This window comes from Xenopus laevis, chromosome 6L (assembly GCF_017654675.1).
Source record: "Xenopus laevis strain J_2021 chromosome 6L, Xenopus_laevis_v10.1, whole genome shotgun sequence".
In the NCBI taxonomy this organism is placed as follows: Eukaryota; Metazoa; Chordata; class Amphibia; order Anura; family Pipidae; genus Xenopus; species Xenopus laevis.
The window spans coordinates 161,371,435-161,389,137 of NC_054381.1; the positions used below are offsets into that span (position 1 = coordinate 161,371,435).

General features: G+C 42.9%; 1 protein-coding gene across 2 annotated transcripts in view; it reads right to left on the bottom strand.

Annotated features, from left to right (window-relative positions):
* Positions 1 to 1,675: 1,675 nt before the first annotated feature.
* The window catches only part of zc3h3.L (zinc finger CCCH-type containing 3 L homeolog), an 81,989-nt gene continuing 65,961 nt past the window's right edge, over positions 1,676 to 17,703 (bottom strand). The window contains exons 9-10 of one of the 2 annotated variants that reach the window (XR_001936229.2): positions 2,307 to 2,558; positions 1,676 to 2,181 (exon numbers count right to left, since the gene is read on the bottom strand). Coding sequence is in view for 1 of the 2 variants with exons in the window: in XM_018268317.2 (XP_018123806.1) it covers positions 2,527 to 2,558 (32 nt within the window). In the remaining variant the exon portion in view is untranslated. Of the gene's footprint in view, positions 2,559 to 17,703 lie in introns of both variants that reach the window. The other variant, XM_018268317.2, reaches the window with a different exon arrangement.

Genomic DNA, 17,703 nt, shown 5'->3' on the forward strand with positions numbered 1-17,703 from the left:
ACCCTAAGGTGACGTTGCAGGACACCCCTGAGCCGCACTCCCTCTATAGGCAGATCCACCCAACTATTTATTAAAGGGATTCTGTCATGATTTTTATGACGTCGTTTTTATTTCTTAATGACACTGTTTACACTGCAAATAATTCACTGTACAATATAAAATGTCATTCCTGAAGCAACAAGTGTATTTAGTTGTAATATTGGTGTGTAGGTGCATCTCAGCTCATTTTGCCTGGTCATGTGATTTCAGAAAGAGCCAGCACTTTAGGATGGAACTGCTCTCTGGCAGCCTGTTGTTTCTCCTACTCAATGTAACTGAATGTGTCTCGGTGGGACCTGGATTTTACTATTGAGTGCTGTTCTTAGATCTACCATGGAGCTGTTATCTTGTGTTAGGGAGCTGTTATCTGGTTACCTTCCCATTGTTCTGTTGTTTGGCTGCTGGGGGGGAAAGGGAGGGGGTGATATCACTCCAACTTGCAGTACAGCAGTAAAGAGTGACTGAAGTTTATCAGAGTCACATGACTGGGGGCAGCTGGGAAACTGACAATATGTCTAGTCCCATGTCAGATTTCAAAATTGAAAATAAAATCTGTTTGCTCTTTTGAGAAATGGATTTCAGTGCAGAATTCTGCTGGAGCAGCACTATTAACTGAAGCATTTTGAATTTTTTTCCCCTTTAATAAACTCCTTTAACCCAACAGCTTCCCCGGTGCATCCAAATGCCTAACCCTGACAGACGGCATGCATCACTGGTTGGCTCCCGGCCAAACTACAAACGGAGAAGGACAGAGTATTTGTGAGACTGATTTATTAGACACCCACCTCAGTTTGGCACCCTCGGGGTCTATTTATGACAGTTGCCTTTCAGGCCATTTGTAAGGAGATTAACCTTCTCATCGGTCCCTGACGCTCACCACTCTGTCACATCGGCTCCTGGATGGAAATGGTAAATAAGTACAAACAAATAAATAGGACTAATGTGTGGGTCTGGCGTTGGACTTCCTGGTAATTAGGTGATTGCGTTTACTTACGTTCTGGTGAAACGTCATTGCTGCCTTGCTTTACGGCACAGATCTAATGTCAGGATCAGAGAACTTATGTCACAAGACTAGACAGGACTAAGTTGCTCCTCAGGCAGCTGGAGTGGGTGGGTAAGTGAACAATTCCAAGTAAAGATTCCACTTGCCTTGGCACCGTAGCGTAGGATTGCCCCCCCCCCCCACTGCTGCTTTACGGGCACATAAAGGCTACTGAAGACCCGACAATTGGCCCCGTGAGAACAATTTGGCCTCATCCCCTATTAAAGAGCCCAGACAGCCCCTGCTCGCTCTGCACTAAAGCAGCCAATAAACACGCAGCTGAGGGGATTAATACACTGGGTATTGGACGCATTTCCCTCTTTAATTTGCAGCAATTTGCAGTTTTTCTGCTTCTCTTTCATTAGGCTCCCTAATCCCTGAGCCCGGCCCTGCCAGTAGCCTCCCAACAGGCCCACAATAGGCCTGCACTCCCCACCAACGAGCTATCTTAACCCCTTACATGCCAGAGGGCTCTGTGACTCCCTGCAACTTTATGGTAAACAACATGGCAGCTCCCACCTGAGAAAAAGTAGCCAGAGTTCAAGCTTTAAGGGGTGGAGAAAGGGAAGAAATAATGCAAAATACACAGTGAAATGGTTCTTAAAGTTAAAATCACTTTGGGAACATTTTCATTTTATTGTGGGATTTAAAAAGTGTCATTGGGGCAAATAAATGGAACGTATAAAGCAGCAAATAAAAGCTTCAGGGAGTTATAAAAACACCGAATTTATTGTTCTATACTAGGCCTCAATTTCTGGGTGACTGGCCGACTCCAGTTGTTCTGATAGGGATGTAATATAATGGGGGGCTCAGAAGTGGTGGCAGCAAAAAGGGACATTAACTTCCCCTTAACTTCCTGTTTTCTAACCTTTGGCCTCCAGCTGCTGCAACTTCCACCATTCCCGGACCCTTTGATTTTATGTGTTCAAGCAAATAAAATGCACCCTGACAGCAAACTCCTAACTACTCATATACACAAACTGAAACCTTAAATTAAATGCATTAAATAATAAATCTAAATTGTTAAATAGACATCTGAAAGGCAACATGGAACTCTCTGCTAACAAAGAAGCATAAGGTCATGTAATGAACTGCTTTGCCTGGCACAGACCATGTGATGAACCTGCTTTGCCTGACAGAAACCATGTAATGAACTGCTTTGCCTGGCACAGACCATGTGATGAACTGCTTTGCCTGGCACAGACCATGTGATGAACTGCTTTGCCTAGCAAAGACCATGTGATCCAATAGGCTAACATTCACATATCTGCTGGGGAGCAGGCCCTATACTAAAACCAACACAGAGAAATCTGTTTATTCCTTGGTTAGAGCACTTCCATCACGCGGGTTCCTCATGCGGTGCCTTTTGGTTTCCTGATAGTTTGCCACGCCGGTATTTCCCATTTTGATTGGAGGAGAACTGATTGAGGTGGCCACGCAGTGGTTCACAGTCGAGGTTTGATCTGCAGGGGTTTGCCTGTGAGAAGGAAACATAGAAGATTAAATTTACATTTCTGAAATAATATCTGAATGAAACGAGAGCCTTTGGTGACTAATGGGTGCAGGGATCTGCCCAGGGTTTTGCATGTCTTTAAGGGGATGCTGGGACTGGTAGTTCAAATGCTGGAGTAGCAGCATTAGAAGATCCCTGACTATTCACTAACATAGATCCTCCAGCAGGTACAGGCTGCCATGCCTTCTGCCCAAATTGGTGCCGGGCAGGGTTAGAATAACACAGAAGGCGGCAGTTACTCTGTACTAGACATTGGCAGTTACTCTGTACTGGAAGGCGGCAGTTACTCTGTACTGGAAGGCGGCAGTTACTCTGTACTGGAAGGCGGCAGTTACTCTGTACTGGAAGGTGGCAGTTACTCTGTACTGGAAGGCGGCAGTTACTCTGTACTAGACATCGGCAGTTGCTCTGTACTGGAAGGTGGCAGTTGCTCTGTACTGGAAGGTGGCAGTTACTCTGTACTGGAAGGTGGCAGTTACTCTGTACTAGACATTGGCAGTTACTCTGTACTAGACATCGGCAGTTACTCTGTACTAGACATCGGCAGTTACTCTGTATTGGAAGGCGGCAGTTACTCTGTACTAGACATCGGCAGTTACTCTGTACTGGAAGGCGGCAGTTACTCTGTACTAGACATCGGCAGTTACTCTGTACTGGAAGGCGGCAGTTACTCTGTACTGGAAGGCGGCAGATATAGTTACAGTGTTTGTGAGCCGCTAGGTATGGGACTAAATACACAACTTGCACAAAGATCACGTATTGAGAAGGGCCTGATTTAAACCCGTGTAACTGCCGTCATATCACGGATTGTCACCTTAAATATAGCCCCTCTTAAAAATACTTAGCAGCCTTACTTAGTCGCTTACTCAGTCTCTGTACTCACACCCTGTATCATGCAGGATCAGTCAGACTGCGGCTATAGGGGTGCCACTTACAAACAGTTGTCCGTTGTCCCCTGAATTGTGTGTTGCCCCACGGGGGGTTCTGTGTTGGTTACACAGTAAGAACTGCCCATAAGGCCAAATGATGTTTTATGGGGGTTCACCACAGTGAGAGATATTCACTTTTGGGAACTGAGCAGGTAGTTGCAAACTTTGCACCCACAGCCCACCCTTAGCTAATGGCACATGTCAGTATAGAGCATCCGGCTGTGGATAGAAGTGTTGGAGTCAAGGAAGTATTGGGTCCAAGTGAGTAAAATGTTGGGCCTGGTGCTACAGATCAGACCCGCGCAGGTCTCTACAGTTATTTCATATTTACTAAAGCACAGCAGTGTCTATTGGATGAGGGACATATGTCACTGTGAGACTGCTGTGATTTACAAACTCCCACAACACCCCATTAACTTTTGGCCTTGTACACTATGAAGTTAAAGTGACCCTATATGAACCCCCCCCCCCGGTTATGTAAGGCCAAGGTGGCCATAGACGTAGAGATCCGCTTGTTTGGTGATGTTGCCAAAAGAGAGGCTCTGTCCCCTATATATCCACATTGAGGTGGCCGATATCATGCTGATCCAATCGTGTCCCAACTTTTTTAACCTGCCCGATCGACATCTGGCCAACTTTCAGCCAGATAACGATTGGGGAAGACCGTCGGAGGGCCCCACACACGGGCCAATAAGCTGTCTGTCAGCAGCTTTTATCGGCCCGTGTATGGGGGGCCTTAAACGAAAACTATACCCCCAAAATGAACACTGAAGCAACAGATTTATATCATATTAAGTGGCATATTAAAGAATCTTACCAAACTGGAATATATATTTAAGTTAATATTGTCATTTTACATCTCTTGCCTTGAACCACCATTTAGTGATGGTCTGTGCTGCCTCAGAGATCACCTGACCAGAAATACTGCAGCTCTAACTGTAAAAGGAAGAGATCACCTGACCAGAAATACTGCAGCTCTAACTGTAACAGAAAGAGATCACCTGACCAGAAATACTGCAGCTCTAACTGTAACAGGAAGAGATCACCTGACCAGAAATACTGCAGCTCTAACTGTAACAGGAAGAGATCACCTGACCAGAAATACTGCAGCTCTAACTGTAACAGGAAGAGATCACCTGTCCAGAAATACTGCAGCTCTAACTGTAACAGGAAGAGATCACCTGACCAGAAATACTGCAGCTCTAAATGTAACAGGAAGAGATCACCTGACCAGAAATACTGCAGCTCTAACTGTAACAGGAAGATCACCTGACCAGAAATACTGCAGCTCTAACTGTAACAGAAATAAGTGTTGAAGCAAAAGACACAACTCTGTCTGTTAATTGGCTCATGTGACCTAACATGTATGGTTTGTTGGTATGTTTGTGTGCACAGTGAATATGAATAGGAGAGACCCGAATAGAAAGATGAGGAATACAAAGCAGCAATAACAATACATTTGTAGCCTTACAGAGCATTTGTTTTTAGATGGGGTCAGTGACCCTCATTTGAAAGCTGGAAATAGTCAGAAGAAAAAGGCAAATAATTTAAAAACTATAAAAAATATATAATAAATACCAATGAAAAAGGTGCTTAGAATTGGCATCCTAAAAGTTAAATTAAAAGCGAACCACCCCTTTAATGCTTTATGGTTTGCTGAGGATGATGGGATGTGGAGTTCAGCGTCCGTGAGGATGATTAGGAGAGAATGCCAGCCCTCCTTCACTCTGAAGCTTATGTTAAAGGGATACTGTCATGGGAAAAAATTTCTTTTTCAAAATGAATCAGTTAATTAATTAATTAACTGCACTGAAATCAATTTCTCAAAAGAGCAAACAGATTTTTTTATATTCAATTTTGAAATCTGACACGGGGCTAGACATTTTGTCAATTTCCCAGCTGCCCCAAGTCCTGTGACTTGTGCTCTGATAAACTTCAATCTCTCTTTACTGCTGTACTGCAAGTTGGAATGATATCACCCCCCTCCCCCCCCAGCAGCCAAACAAAAGAACAATGGGAAGGTAACCAGATAGCAGCTCCCTAACACAAGATAACAGCTGCCTGGTAGATCTAAGAACAGCACTCAATAGTAAAATCCAGGTCCCACTGAGACACATTCAGTTACATTGAGAAGGAAAAACAGCAGCCTGCCAGAAAGCATTTCTCTCCTAAAGTGCAGGCACAAGTCACATGACCAGGGGCAGCTGGGAAATTGACAATATGTCTAGCCCCATGTCAGATTTCAAAATTGAATATAAAAAAATCTGTTTGCTCTTTTGAGAAATGTATTTCAGTGCAGAATTCTGCTGGAGTAGCACTATTAACTGATGGGTTTTGAAAAAAACATGTTTTCCGATAACAGGATCCCTTTAAGCTGTGGATAGGGTTGCCACCTTTTATAAATTTTTTTTACCGGCTGCTGGGGGGCAGGGCCTCAAATGGGCGGGGTGTGACATCAAAAGGGCGGGGCGTGACATCAAAAGGGGCGGGGCCACGCGACGGAGACCCGCGGACGCTAGAAGATGCAAAAGAAAAGGTAAGTTGCAGGGGATTGGGGGCAGGCCGAGGGCTCCTTTTGATCGTATTACAAATTTAACGGCAGCTACATTGCCTTAAAAATACCTGCCCCGGCCTTGGCAGGTATTTCACCGGCTAGGCCGGTAAAATACCGGGCGGGTGGCAACCCTAGCTGTGGATATGAATAGGGCACTGGGCTAAATGTACTTCATGTATGTTAAAGTCTTATTTTTAACTGGATATTCTGGTTCTCATTCCCAGAGAGGCCATTGGACCCTTTCCTCCTGCCCAATAAATTCTGATATGTCTGATATAGTAGTGCCAAGCAATAACAGAGCATCAGTAACAAGCAATGAAAGGGGTTTGTGAGCATTAAATCTAATATAACAGTGTCCAACAAATGGCAGTTTATATGTACGGCTTTCTTACAAATAACATTTACTAGTCACGTTAATAGTAACAAATAAAATGTCATATCCGTTGCAGTATGGATCACTACCAGGCGGGAGAGCAACAGCCACGGCCCAAAACACGGGACTTTGGGTTTGTTTCCCGGGGTTAAAATGAGGCCTATTGAGTGGCACAGTCTCCCCCTGGCACGGGGCCCGCTCCAGCTAATAACTGGCACAGCCCTCAAGTTACAAACAGTGGGGAGCCCCATCAGTGCTTGGGTAACACAGTCGGGGGGCTCCGCTGTAACTCACAGAGCTAATTACAGGAACTGATTAAAGCTACAGACCCATTAAACCCCTCAGTCTGAGGGAAGAATTTATTCCCACACATCTGCCCAAGAACAAGATGGCCAACGCCAGGCTGTAGGGCACTTGCCACATCTATGTACCCTGGCCTGGCAGTTTTCATTTAAAAGGGATTCTGTCATGATTTTTATGATGTAGTTTTTATTTCTAAATGACACTGTTTACACTGCAAATAATTCACTGTACAATATAAAATGTCATTCCTGAAGCAGCAAGTGCATTTAGTTGTAATATTGGTGTGTAGGTGCATCTCAGCTCATTTTGCCTGGTCATGTGATTTCAGAAAGAGCCAGCACTTTAGGATGGAACTGCTTTCTGACAGGCTGTTGTTTCTCCTACTCAATGTAACTGAATGTGTCTCAGTGGGACCTGGATTTTACTATTAAGTGCTGTTCTTAGATCTACCAGGCAGCTGTTATCATGTGTTAGGGAGCTGCGATCTGGTTACTTTCCCATTGTTCTGTTGTTAGGCTGCTGGGGGGAAAGGGAGGGGGTGATATCACTCCAACTTGCAGTACAGCAGTAAAGAGTGACTGAAGTTTATCAGAGCACAAGTCACATGACTGGGGGCAGATGGAGTATCAGTAACTATTGTATCAATTCTAACAGCTGCCTTTAATGAAACTCAGGGATTCTGCTCAGCAGGGATGAAGAAATGGATCAATGAAATGTATCAATTTAGAGCAGTTTACAGGGTCGGCGACCCCCTCCTCCCAGAGCTGCTTTAGAAGGTGAAAAACGACACTACACTAAATAATCCCAAATAAAAAGTCATTGGAAAAAGACTTTATTTTTGGTGGTCTATCTGAAAGCAACTAAACTGGAAAAAGTGTTTGAAGGTGAACAATCCCTTTAAGAGGAAATAAAGGAGCAGACCATTGACTAATGGGAAGGGCAGAGAGAGTGGCTATAACACCGCACAATGTGGCTAGTGGGGGGGAATGAGTGGCTGCCATTGGGTGAGACACAGAGGTTGGAGGGTTGGGTGCTGAGGTGCCACAGTCTGACCTATTTCTCATACAACAGCAGCTGTGTCCCCTCTCCTGTGTGCTGAGCCCCCTCCTCTCACTCTTTGCACCCTGTCAGACCACCCTCTGACTATTCACAGCCTTTTCACAAGTTCTCTGCACCCTGGAGCTGCCTCAGCAACACCCTGTGAGTGGATGGGCTGCACGGAGCGCCTCTAGCTTCTAACTCTCAATAACTCTCACTAAACACTTCCACTGCTTCTCCTAATTCTCTAAACTTTCAGCCCCACTAGAAAGAACCTCAACATCAGACAAGGTTTGGGACCGGAACAACCAACCCATGAGCCTCAAGCCTTTAAATTCTGTTCTATTCTCAGCAGCTTTGCAATCGGTCTTCATTATTTATTTTTTAGACTTTAGAATTATTTTTCCTCTTCTTCTGACTCTTTCAAACTTTCAAATGGGGGGTCACTGACCCCGGTAGTCAGTGTGTGCCTCTGTGAGGCAACAATTTTATTCTTGCTTTTTTATTACTTAAAGGGATTCTGTCATGATTTTTATGGTGTATTTTTTATTTCTAAATGACACTGTTTACACTGCAAATAATTCACTGTACAATATAAAATGTCATTCCTGAACCAGCAAGTGTATTTAGTTGTAATATTGGTGTGTAGGTGCATCTCAGCTCATTTTGCCTGGTCATGTGATTTCAGAAAGAGCCAGCACTTTAGGAGAGAAATGCTTTCTGGCAGGCTGTTGTTTCTCCTACTCAATGTAACTGAATGTGTCTCAGTGAGACCTGGATTTTACTATTGAGTGCTGTTCTTAGATCTACCAGGCAGCTGTTATCTTGTGTTAGGGAGCTGCTAGCTGGTTACCTTCCCATTGTTCTGTTGTTTGGCTGCTGGGGGGGGTAATATCACTCCAACTTGCAGTACAGCAGTAAAGAGTGACTGAAGTTTATCAGAGCACAAGTCACGTGACTAGGGGCAGCTGGGAAACTGACAATATGTCTAGCCCCATGTCAGCTTTCAAAATTAAATGCAAAAAACTCTGTTTTCTCTTTTGAGAAATGGATTTCAGTGCTGAATTCTGCGGGAGCAGCACTATTAACTGATGTGTTTAAAAAAATAAATAAACATTTTGTCCCATGACAGTAACCCTTTAACTTCCTGTTCAGCACCTCTCCTATTCCAGTCTCTTATTAAAACCACTGCTTGGTTGATAGGGTAAATAAGACCCTAGCTACCAGATAGCTATTCAAAAACCAAACTGGGAGCTGCTGAACAGAAAGCTAAATACAGGTAAGTGACCTGTTATCCAGAATGCTCGGAACCTTGGGTTTTCCAAATATTTCTGTAATTTTGATTGTAATATCTTAAGAATTAGAAAATCTTATACACATTGAATACACCCAAAATGCTGGTTTTGCCTCCAATAAGGATGAATTATATCTTAGTTGGGATCAAGTACAAGCGACTGTTTTATTATTACACAGAAAAAGGAAATTATTTTATGGATTATTTGGATAAAATGGAGACTATGGGAGACGGCCCTTCTGTAATTCAGAGCTTTTTGGACAACAGCTTTCCGAATAACGGATCCCATACCTGTATACGAAAAACCGCAAACATGTAAAAATGAAGACCAACTGGAAATTGCCTCTGAATAGCACATATACATATTTACATACTAAAAGTTAATTTAAAGGGCAATTCCACCAATAAACCATTTTTTGCAGATTAAAAGCAAATACTATTCTAAGCAACTTTCCAATTTAGTCGCCTGGATTTTGGAAGTAAGTATGTGGTTTATCAGAAAGGTCTATATATAAATACACCAGTAACCCCTCAAAGTAATGCTGCTCTGAGTCCTCTGTCAAAAGAAACAGTACATTTCTTTCCTTCTATTGTGTACTCATGGGCTTCTGTATCAGACTAACTGTTTTCAGCTTAAACCTCCAGGGCTAGGGCTTGAGCATGCTCAGTTTGTTCCTCTCTCCCTCCTCCCCTCCCTGCTGTAATCTGAGCCCAGAGCTATGAGTGAGCAGGGAGAGACTCAGGCAGGGAGTGATGTCACACCAAGCTAATATGGCAGCTACTATCCTAAACAAATTCAGCTTCTAGAGCTGATTACTCAGGTATGGTAAAGCATTCTACTGAATAAATAAGTGTTATAGCTTGCACTATTGTGGCTAATCTATTGGCAATAACATGCTTTGGTAGTTTTCCTTCTCCTTTAATTTATACTGCCCCTCTGTCTATCTTTTCCCTGTTCATTTTAAATCTGTCTCCTAACTTATTTGCTATATCAATGAAGCTGTAGCAACCAAACAGCTCATCCCGTAGGCCACACAACAGAACCATGTCAATAAATGCATAAAATATGAAAAGCAAAGACCAATTGCAAATTGTCTACATCGCACTAAAATGAAGTTTCAGTGGAACTGCACCCACCTTGCTGCTGATGGAAAGGCAGAACTTTGATGGCTAGGGTTCAGTCCAGACTGAGATTCAATACATCATTTTAATATACAGTAAATAGTGAGTGTCTATGGCATTTGATATAATCTACAGATTCTGGGCCTGGGCAGGGCTTTTGATTGGCCACAGCAACTTCCTCTGATGTGCTACTTCCAGCCCAGCTCCCGAGGAGTTAAACAAGTAGTTCCCTGCTCAAGTGCAGACTTAAGAACAAAAAGCAAGAAGTGCTGCCCCACCAAAAGGCAATGATTTGAGCGTGCTCAGTGGAGCCGTTAAAGACGCGTGTTCCATTAACGTTACGGCTGTGAAATATGGCGATAAAATGACGGCCGTATGGTGGCAGATTTGCAGCCGGCCGCGTTGCTGGGGTTTAATACACACTCCGTTGTGCAGAGAGCTGTAAAGTGTTTACTGAGAGGCAATAAAATCCTCTTCTTCCTCCCAAACAAGGCTGAGCGGAGCCATTTGCAGGGCCCACAACGCTCATCGGACGAGAGAGGAACAGCTGTTCACGCCGTGAGTCTGTAACCGTCTTCCCGAGCAAATTAACTGAAATGGGGGCTTCCTAATTAAATTAGCACTCGAATGAAATGCTCTGCATTGGTGCACTTGCCTACAATTACACTGCACTGAGCACTCCCAGGATATTTAACTGCAAGGTAATATATGGAACACAACCTGATACCAGGGCTGGGGGGGGGTATTATTATTTGGTTTGACTTTATAACAATATGTTCAGTATTGGACAATGCCAAGAGTTACGCTGGTTACTGGGAATGGTCCTCATTCTGTAAAACATACTTAGAATAAAGGTGCTTTTCAATTAAACACACTTTGAGGTTCAACATTTGGTCAGGGACCTCTTTATCGCATGACAAGGTTACAGATATATAGAAACATTGGGGTGTCACCCTGCTATAGTTCCAGGGGTACCCAGGACACAAATAAACACTCACCCCAAATCTCCCCCTAACTGACCTTCAGACTGGGCCCCCTTAGCTCATAACAAGGTTACAGATATATAGAAACATTGGGGTAACAGTCACCCTGCTATAGTTCCAGGGGTACCCAGGGTACAAATAAGCCCTCACCCCAAATCTCCCCCTAACTGACCTTCAGACTGGGTCCCCTTAGCTCATAACAAGGTTACAGATATATAGAAACATTGGGTGTCACCCTGCTATAGTTCCAGGGGTACCCAGGGTACAAATAAGCACTCACCCCAATTCTCCCCCTAACTGACCTTCAGACTGGGCCCCCTTAGCTCATAACAAGGTTACAGACATATAGAAACATTGGGGTAACAGTCACCCTGCTATAGTTCCAGGGGTACCCAGGGTACAAATAAGCACTCACCCCAATTCTCCCCCTAACTGACCTTCAGACTGGGCCCCTTAGCTCATAACAAGGTTACAGATATATAGAAACATTGGGGTAACAGTCACCCTGCTATAGTTCCAGGGGTACCCAGGGCACAAATAAACACTCACCCCAAATCTCCCCCTAACTGACCTTCAGACTGGGCTCCCTTAGCTCATAACAAGGTTACAGATATATAGAAACATTGGGGTAACAGTCACCCTGCTATAGTTCCAGGGGTACCCAGGGCACAAATAAACACTCACCCCAAATCTCCCCCTAACTGACCTTCAGACTGGGCCCCCTTAGCTCATAACAAGGTTACAGATATATAGAAACATTGGGGTGTCACCCTGCTATAGTTCCAGGGGTACCCAGGGTACAAATAAACACTCACCCCAAATCTCCCCCTAACTGACCTTCAGACTGGACCCCCTTAGCTCATAACAAGGTTACAGATATATAGAAACATTGGGGTATCACCCTGCTATAGTTCCAGGGGTACCCAGGGTACAAATAAACACTCACCCCAAATCTCCCCCTAACTGACCTTCAGACTGGGCCCCCTTAGCTCATAACAAGGTTACAGATATATAGAAACATTGGGGTGTCACCCTGCTATAGTTCATCACTACATTTAACCCCAGCTTGTCGGTGTGAAACTGCAGAGCGTTACAGTTCAGATGTGTCAGAGCTCAATTACACAATAGAGTCCATTCAGCTTATAGTGAAGCAACAATCCCAGAATCCCCAGAAATACCTGAGACAGTAAGTCCCTTCTCTGGGGTAAAGCAGTTTATCTCTGACACAGCGCTGTGCCCACTGGCAGAACAATATTTATACCATTAAAGCAATTCTGTTGTGATTTTTATGATATTGTTTTTATTATTGAATTACACTGTGTGTATTGCATGTAAATCATTCTACCATTTGAATGCTATTCTTGACCTAATAAATTAATTTTTTTAGTTGTAATATTGGCGTGTAGGCAGTCACCTCAGTGCATTGTGCGCCATCATGTGCTTTCAGAAAAAGCAGCACTTCACAATGGAACTGCTTTCAGATCCGCTATTGATTCTCCTACTCAATGTAACTGAAGGAGTCGTGACTTTGGTCAGCCGGACTTGGATTTTTACTATTGAGTGCTGTTTTCATATCTACCACTAGGTGGGCATGGGAGCATTTTTAGCAATACAGGTGTAAGGGAGCTGTTATCTGGTTACCTTCCCATTGTTCTGCTGATGTGCTGCTGGGAAGGGAGGAAATATCACCCCAAATTGTAGTGCAGCAGTAAATTGAGACAGAAGTTTTTCCAGAGCACATGTCACATGACTGAGTGCACCTGGGATATTAACAACATGGCTAGCTCCATGTTAGGTATAAAAAAATCTGTTTGCTCTTTTGGATTTCAATGCAGTATTCACCTGGAAGAGCACTATTAAATGATTAAAAAAAAACAAAAAAAAAAACAAGTTTTCCCATGACAATATCCCCATTAATGTATAGCCAAAGCAAGACCCTAGCAGTGCCAGAGATATCCAGCCAGGCTGGTAAGATGTAAGCTAATTAGGAATCAGTCTAATAGGGTTTCCTGTGGTGCTGCCCTCGCTCTGCTGAACCATCACTGATGAATGGAAATACGCCCGGCTAATTAAAGCCATGGGATGGGGGCTCTGCACCTGGTATCAGAAAGAAATTGGCTGGTTAAGGGTTAAACATTACTTCCTAATACCAACAAGGTAAGAGAAACAAGGAGCAGGCCCAAATTACAGACTCGGGTGCATGTACAACTATAAGTCCCATGCAGGATGCTTCCACATTGCAAAGAGATTTGACTAAAATGTTATACACCCCTCAGTGACTTTTAATATCCTTATCATTTACAGTAGGGGGTACATTATCCCTTATAATACATGAGTGATACTCAGAGTTCCCTGTATAACTCAGCCTGCAGCCTTGTGCCTTTATATGGTCACAGAACAACCCCTCAGTGACTTCTAATATCCTTATCATTTACAGTAGGGGGTACATTATCCCTTATAATACATGAGTGATACTCAGAGTTCCCTGTATAACTCAGCCTGCAGCCTTGTGCCTTTATATGGTCACAGAACAACCCCTCAGTGACTTCTAATATCCTTATAATTTACAGTAGGGGGTACATTATCCCTTATAATACATGAGTGATACTCAACATTCCCTGTATAACTCAGCCTGCAGCCTTGTGCCTTTATATGGTCACAGAACAACCCCTCAGTGACTTCTAATATCCTTATCAATTACAGTAGGGGGTACATTATCCCTTATAATACATGAGTGATACTCAGAGTTCCCTGTATAACTCAGCCTGCAGCCTTGTGCCTTTATATGGTCACAGAACAACCCCTCAGTGACTTCTAATATCCTTATCATTTACAGTAGGGGGTACATTATCCCTTATAATACATGAGTGATACTCAACATTCCCTGTATAACTCAGCCTGCAGCCTTGTGCCTTTATATGGTCACAGAACAACCCCTCAGTGACTTCTAATATCCTTATCATTTACAGTAGGGGGTACATTATCCCTTATAATACATGAGTGATACTCAGAGTTCCCTGTATAACTCAGCCTGCAGCCTTGTGTCTTTATATGGTCACAGAACAACCCCTCAGTGACTTCTAATATCCTTATCATTTACAGTAGGGGGTACATTACCCTTATAATACATGAGTGATACTCAGAGTTCCCTGTATAACTCAGCCTGCAGCCTTGTGCCTTTATATGGTCACAGAACAATCCCTCAGTGACTTCTAATATCCTTATCATTTACAGTAGGGGGTACATTATCCCTTATAATACATGAGTGATACTCAGAGTTCCCTGTATAACTCAGCCTGCAGCCTTGTGCCTTTATATGGTCACAGAACAACCCCTCAGTCACTTCTAATATCCTTATCATTTACAGTAGGGGGTACATTATCCCTTATAATACATGAGTGATACTCAGAGTTCCCTGTATAACTCAGCCTTATAATACAGAAGTGGCTCTCCCATATGGAAAGAGGCATAGGCAGATGAGTGACATGAATAGAAGTAATATTGCAGATATAAGAGTAATGTATAAGAGGAGAGAGGCTGCTGGTGCAACAGTTCTGCAGTCTGTATGTGAGTAGCACATGTTGGAAGCTTATTATACATATATTATTGCAAATACAGGGAAATGCCAACATTCCAATCAAGTGTTCAATAGCAAATGAATAACAAATCTAAAGGTCCTTTTCATTGCATTAAAAATCCTCCTTATTCATTGCTATTGCAGCTGACCCTTCACCCCACTAATAGGATTCCCTCGGATGGGATGCAAATACAAGTCATTACACACAGGGACGAGGGCACTTTTGCGTGTGTTGGGGAAGGGATAGATATATATATATATACAGTATATATGTGGATAAGGAACTCTTACCTGGATTAACATGGCTAATTCTGCATTAGCAAGCTGGGGGTTTTACATTGCAAAGTGGTATTAATGCAGCTATAGAATATGGATAAGAGCAATGGAAATAAAGTGATGTGGGTTCTGTGTAATTATAATGTCCGGGCTTAGTGGGCGGCTAATAAAGACTGGCACACACCCCATCCATACAGGACACTAATATATAGTGAATAAAGTACCCCCTCTTGTAAAATATAAGGATATTATAAGTTACCGAGGAGTTTCATGACCATATCAAAACACGAGATATCCTCATATTTTGCAACAGGGGATACTTTATTTATTATAATACACAAGTTTCAGTGAGTCATGTGACAGAAATTACATCACTACTCACCGTTTATAACTAATGACATCAGAACTCACCGTTTATAAGGATATCATACACAAAAGCCATGAATATCTTGTAAATTATATCCTGATAAATGGTGAGTTCTGATGTCATTTCTGTCACATGACTCACTGAAACTTGTGTATTATAATAAATAAAGTACCCCCAGTTGCAAAATATGAGGATATTATAAGTTACCTCGGAGTTCCATGACCTGTATACAAACACTCGGCATTCGGCCTCGTACTTTTATATGGTCATGAAATTCCTTGTTAACTTATAATATCCTTATAATTTACAAGAGGGGGTACTTTATTCACTATATCATTTACAAGATATTCATGGCTTTTGTGTGTGTGTGTATATATATATATATACTCTCTCTGGAGACAGGAGGGCCCCATATTCTCATGCTACACATTATTTCTGCACAGCTTTGTTCCCTATATCTGCAGAGCAACAGTAAGTTCCCAAGAGTAAGTGCTCACTAAGCAAATAAAATTATCTTCTATCAGTAGATTTGGGGTAATAGTTGAGGACGTATAGGGGGTACAAAGAATGAAAGTCAGACACACACGGGCCCTGCGTGTAACTAAATGAAATTCTCATACGTATGTGTAGCTGAAGATTTGCTTCTGTGTCACGTTACACTACAAGAGCTACAAAATGTTCATTAGTTGGGCCAAGCAGTGCCAGAAAATTCACCCGCGGGACCGGACACATCTGTCGGCTCAGAGTAAACAACACCCCCCCCCAACAAGAAAAATGCTCCGTTCCTGGTTTGTGTTCCTTCCCATGGAATTTAGGAGTCTCCACTAGACAGGCTTTTGCCAGGCTCTTGTCTGGGGCAGCGCTCACCTTCCCTTCTGGGGCAGCATCGAGTTTACTAGGAGATACTCGACCTGGCATGTAGGTTCCACAGCAAGCAACTGTCAATAATTTATAAGTCAGACATATGGCAGCAACAAAACAGAGAGTCTGGCTCCTCCGCTGAGCCCCCGATTGGGAGCCGCGCGTCCTCTCTCTCGAGGTAAAGTGAGGGAAAAGAAGTTACACTTAGAGGTGAACTCCAAAGTCTTTTGTTTTATTCGTGTCAGCACAAAGCAGTCAGGCCTATAAAGATAACCCAGCGCTGTGTGTAGTTCTAGGCTCACAATATGCCCCACCTCCCTCTATGTCTGACTCTTATAAAGGAGCTTCATTCTTCAGCTGTAATACACAAGAACTACACATAACCTGCACAATATATTCTTATCTACATTCTTTACTCATGTCATTTGTGTTACACTTGTCACTTGTGCTTTATAAAGAATGAATCACTCCTTTAACAATAGTATATAAGAGTATATAATAATATATATAATAAGTCACAAGAGTCACAGAGGAGTTTCCTGACCTGTATAATTTCTAATAGGGGGTACATTATCCCTTATAATACATGAGTGATACTCAGAGTTCCCTGTATAACTCAGCCTGCAGCCTTGTGCCTTTATATGGTCACAGAACAACCCCTCAGTGACTTCTAATATCCTTATCATTTACAGTAGGGGGTACATTATCCCTTATAATACATGAGTGATACTCAGAGTTCCCTGTATAACTCAGCCTGCAGCCTTGTGCCTTTATATGGTCACAGAACAACCCCTCAGTGACTTCTAATATCCTTATCATTTACAGTAGGGGGTACATTATCCCTTATAATACATGAGTGATACTCAGAGTTCCCTGTATAACTCAGCCTGCAGCCTTGTGCCTTTATATGGTCACAGAACAACCCCTCAGTGACTTCTAATATCCTTATCATTTACAGTAGGGGGTACATTATCCCTTATAATACATGAGTGATACTCAGAGTTCCCTGTATAACTCAGCCTGCAGCCTTGTGCCTTTATATGGTCACAGAACAACCCCTCAGTAACTTCTAATATCCTTATCATTTACAGTAGGGGGTACATTATCCCTTATAATACGAGTGATACTCAGAGTTCCCTGTATAACTCAGCCTGCAGCCTTGTGTCTTTATATGGTCACAGAACAACCCCTCAGTGACTTCTAATATCCTTATCATTTACAGTAGGGGGTACATTATCCCTTATAATACATGAGTGATACTCAGAGTTCCCTGTATAACTCAGCCTGCAGCCTTGTGCCTTTATATGGTCACAGAACAACCCCTCAGTGACTTCTAATATCCTTATCATTTACAGTAGGGGGTACATTATCCTATAATACATGAGTGATACTCAGAGTTCCCTGTATAACTCAGCCTGCAGCCTTGTGTCTT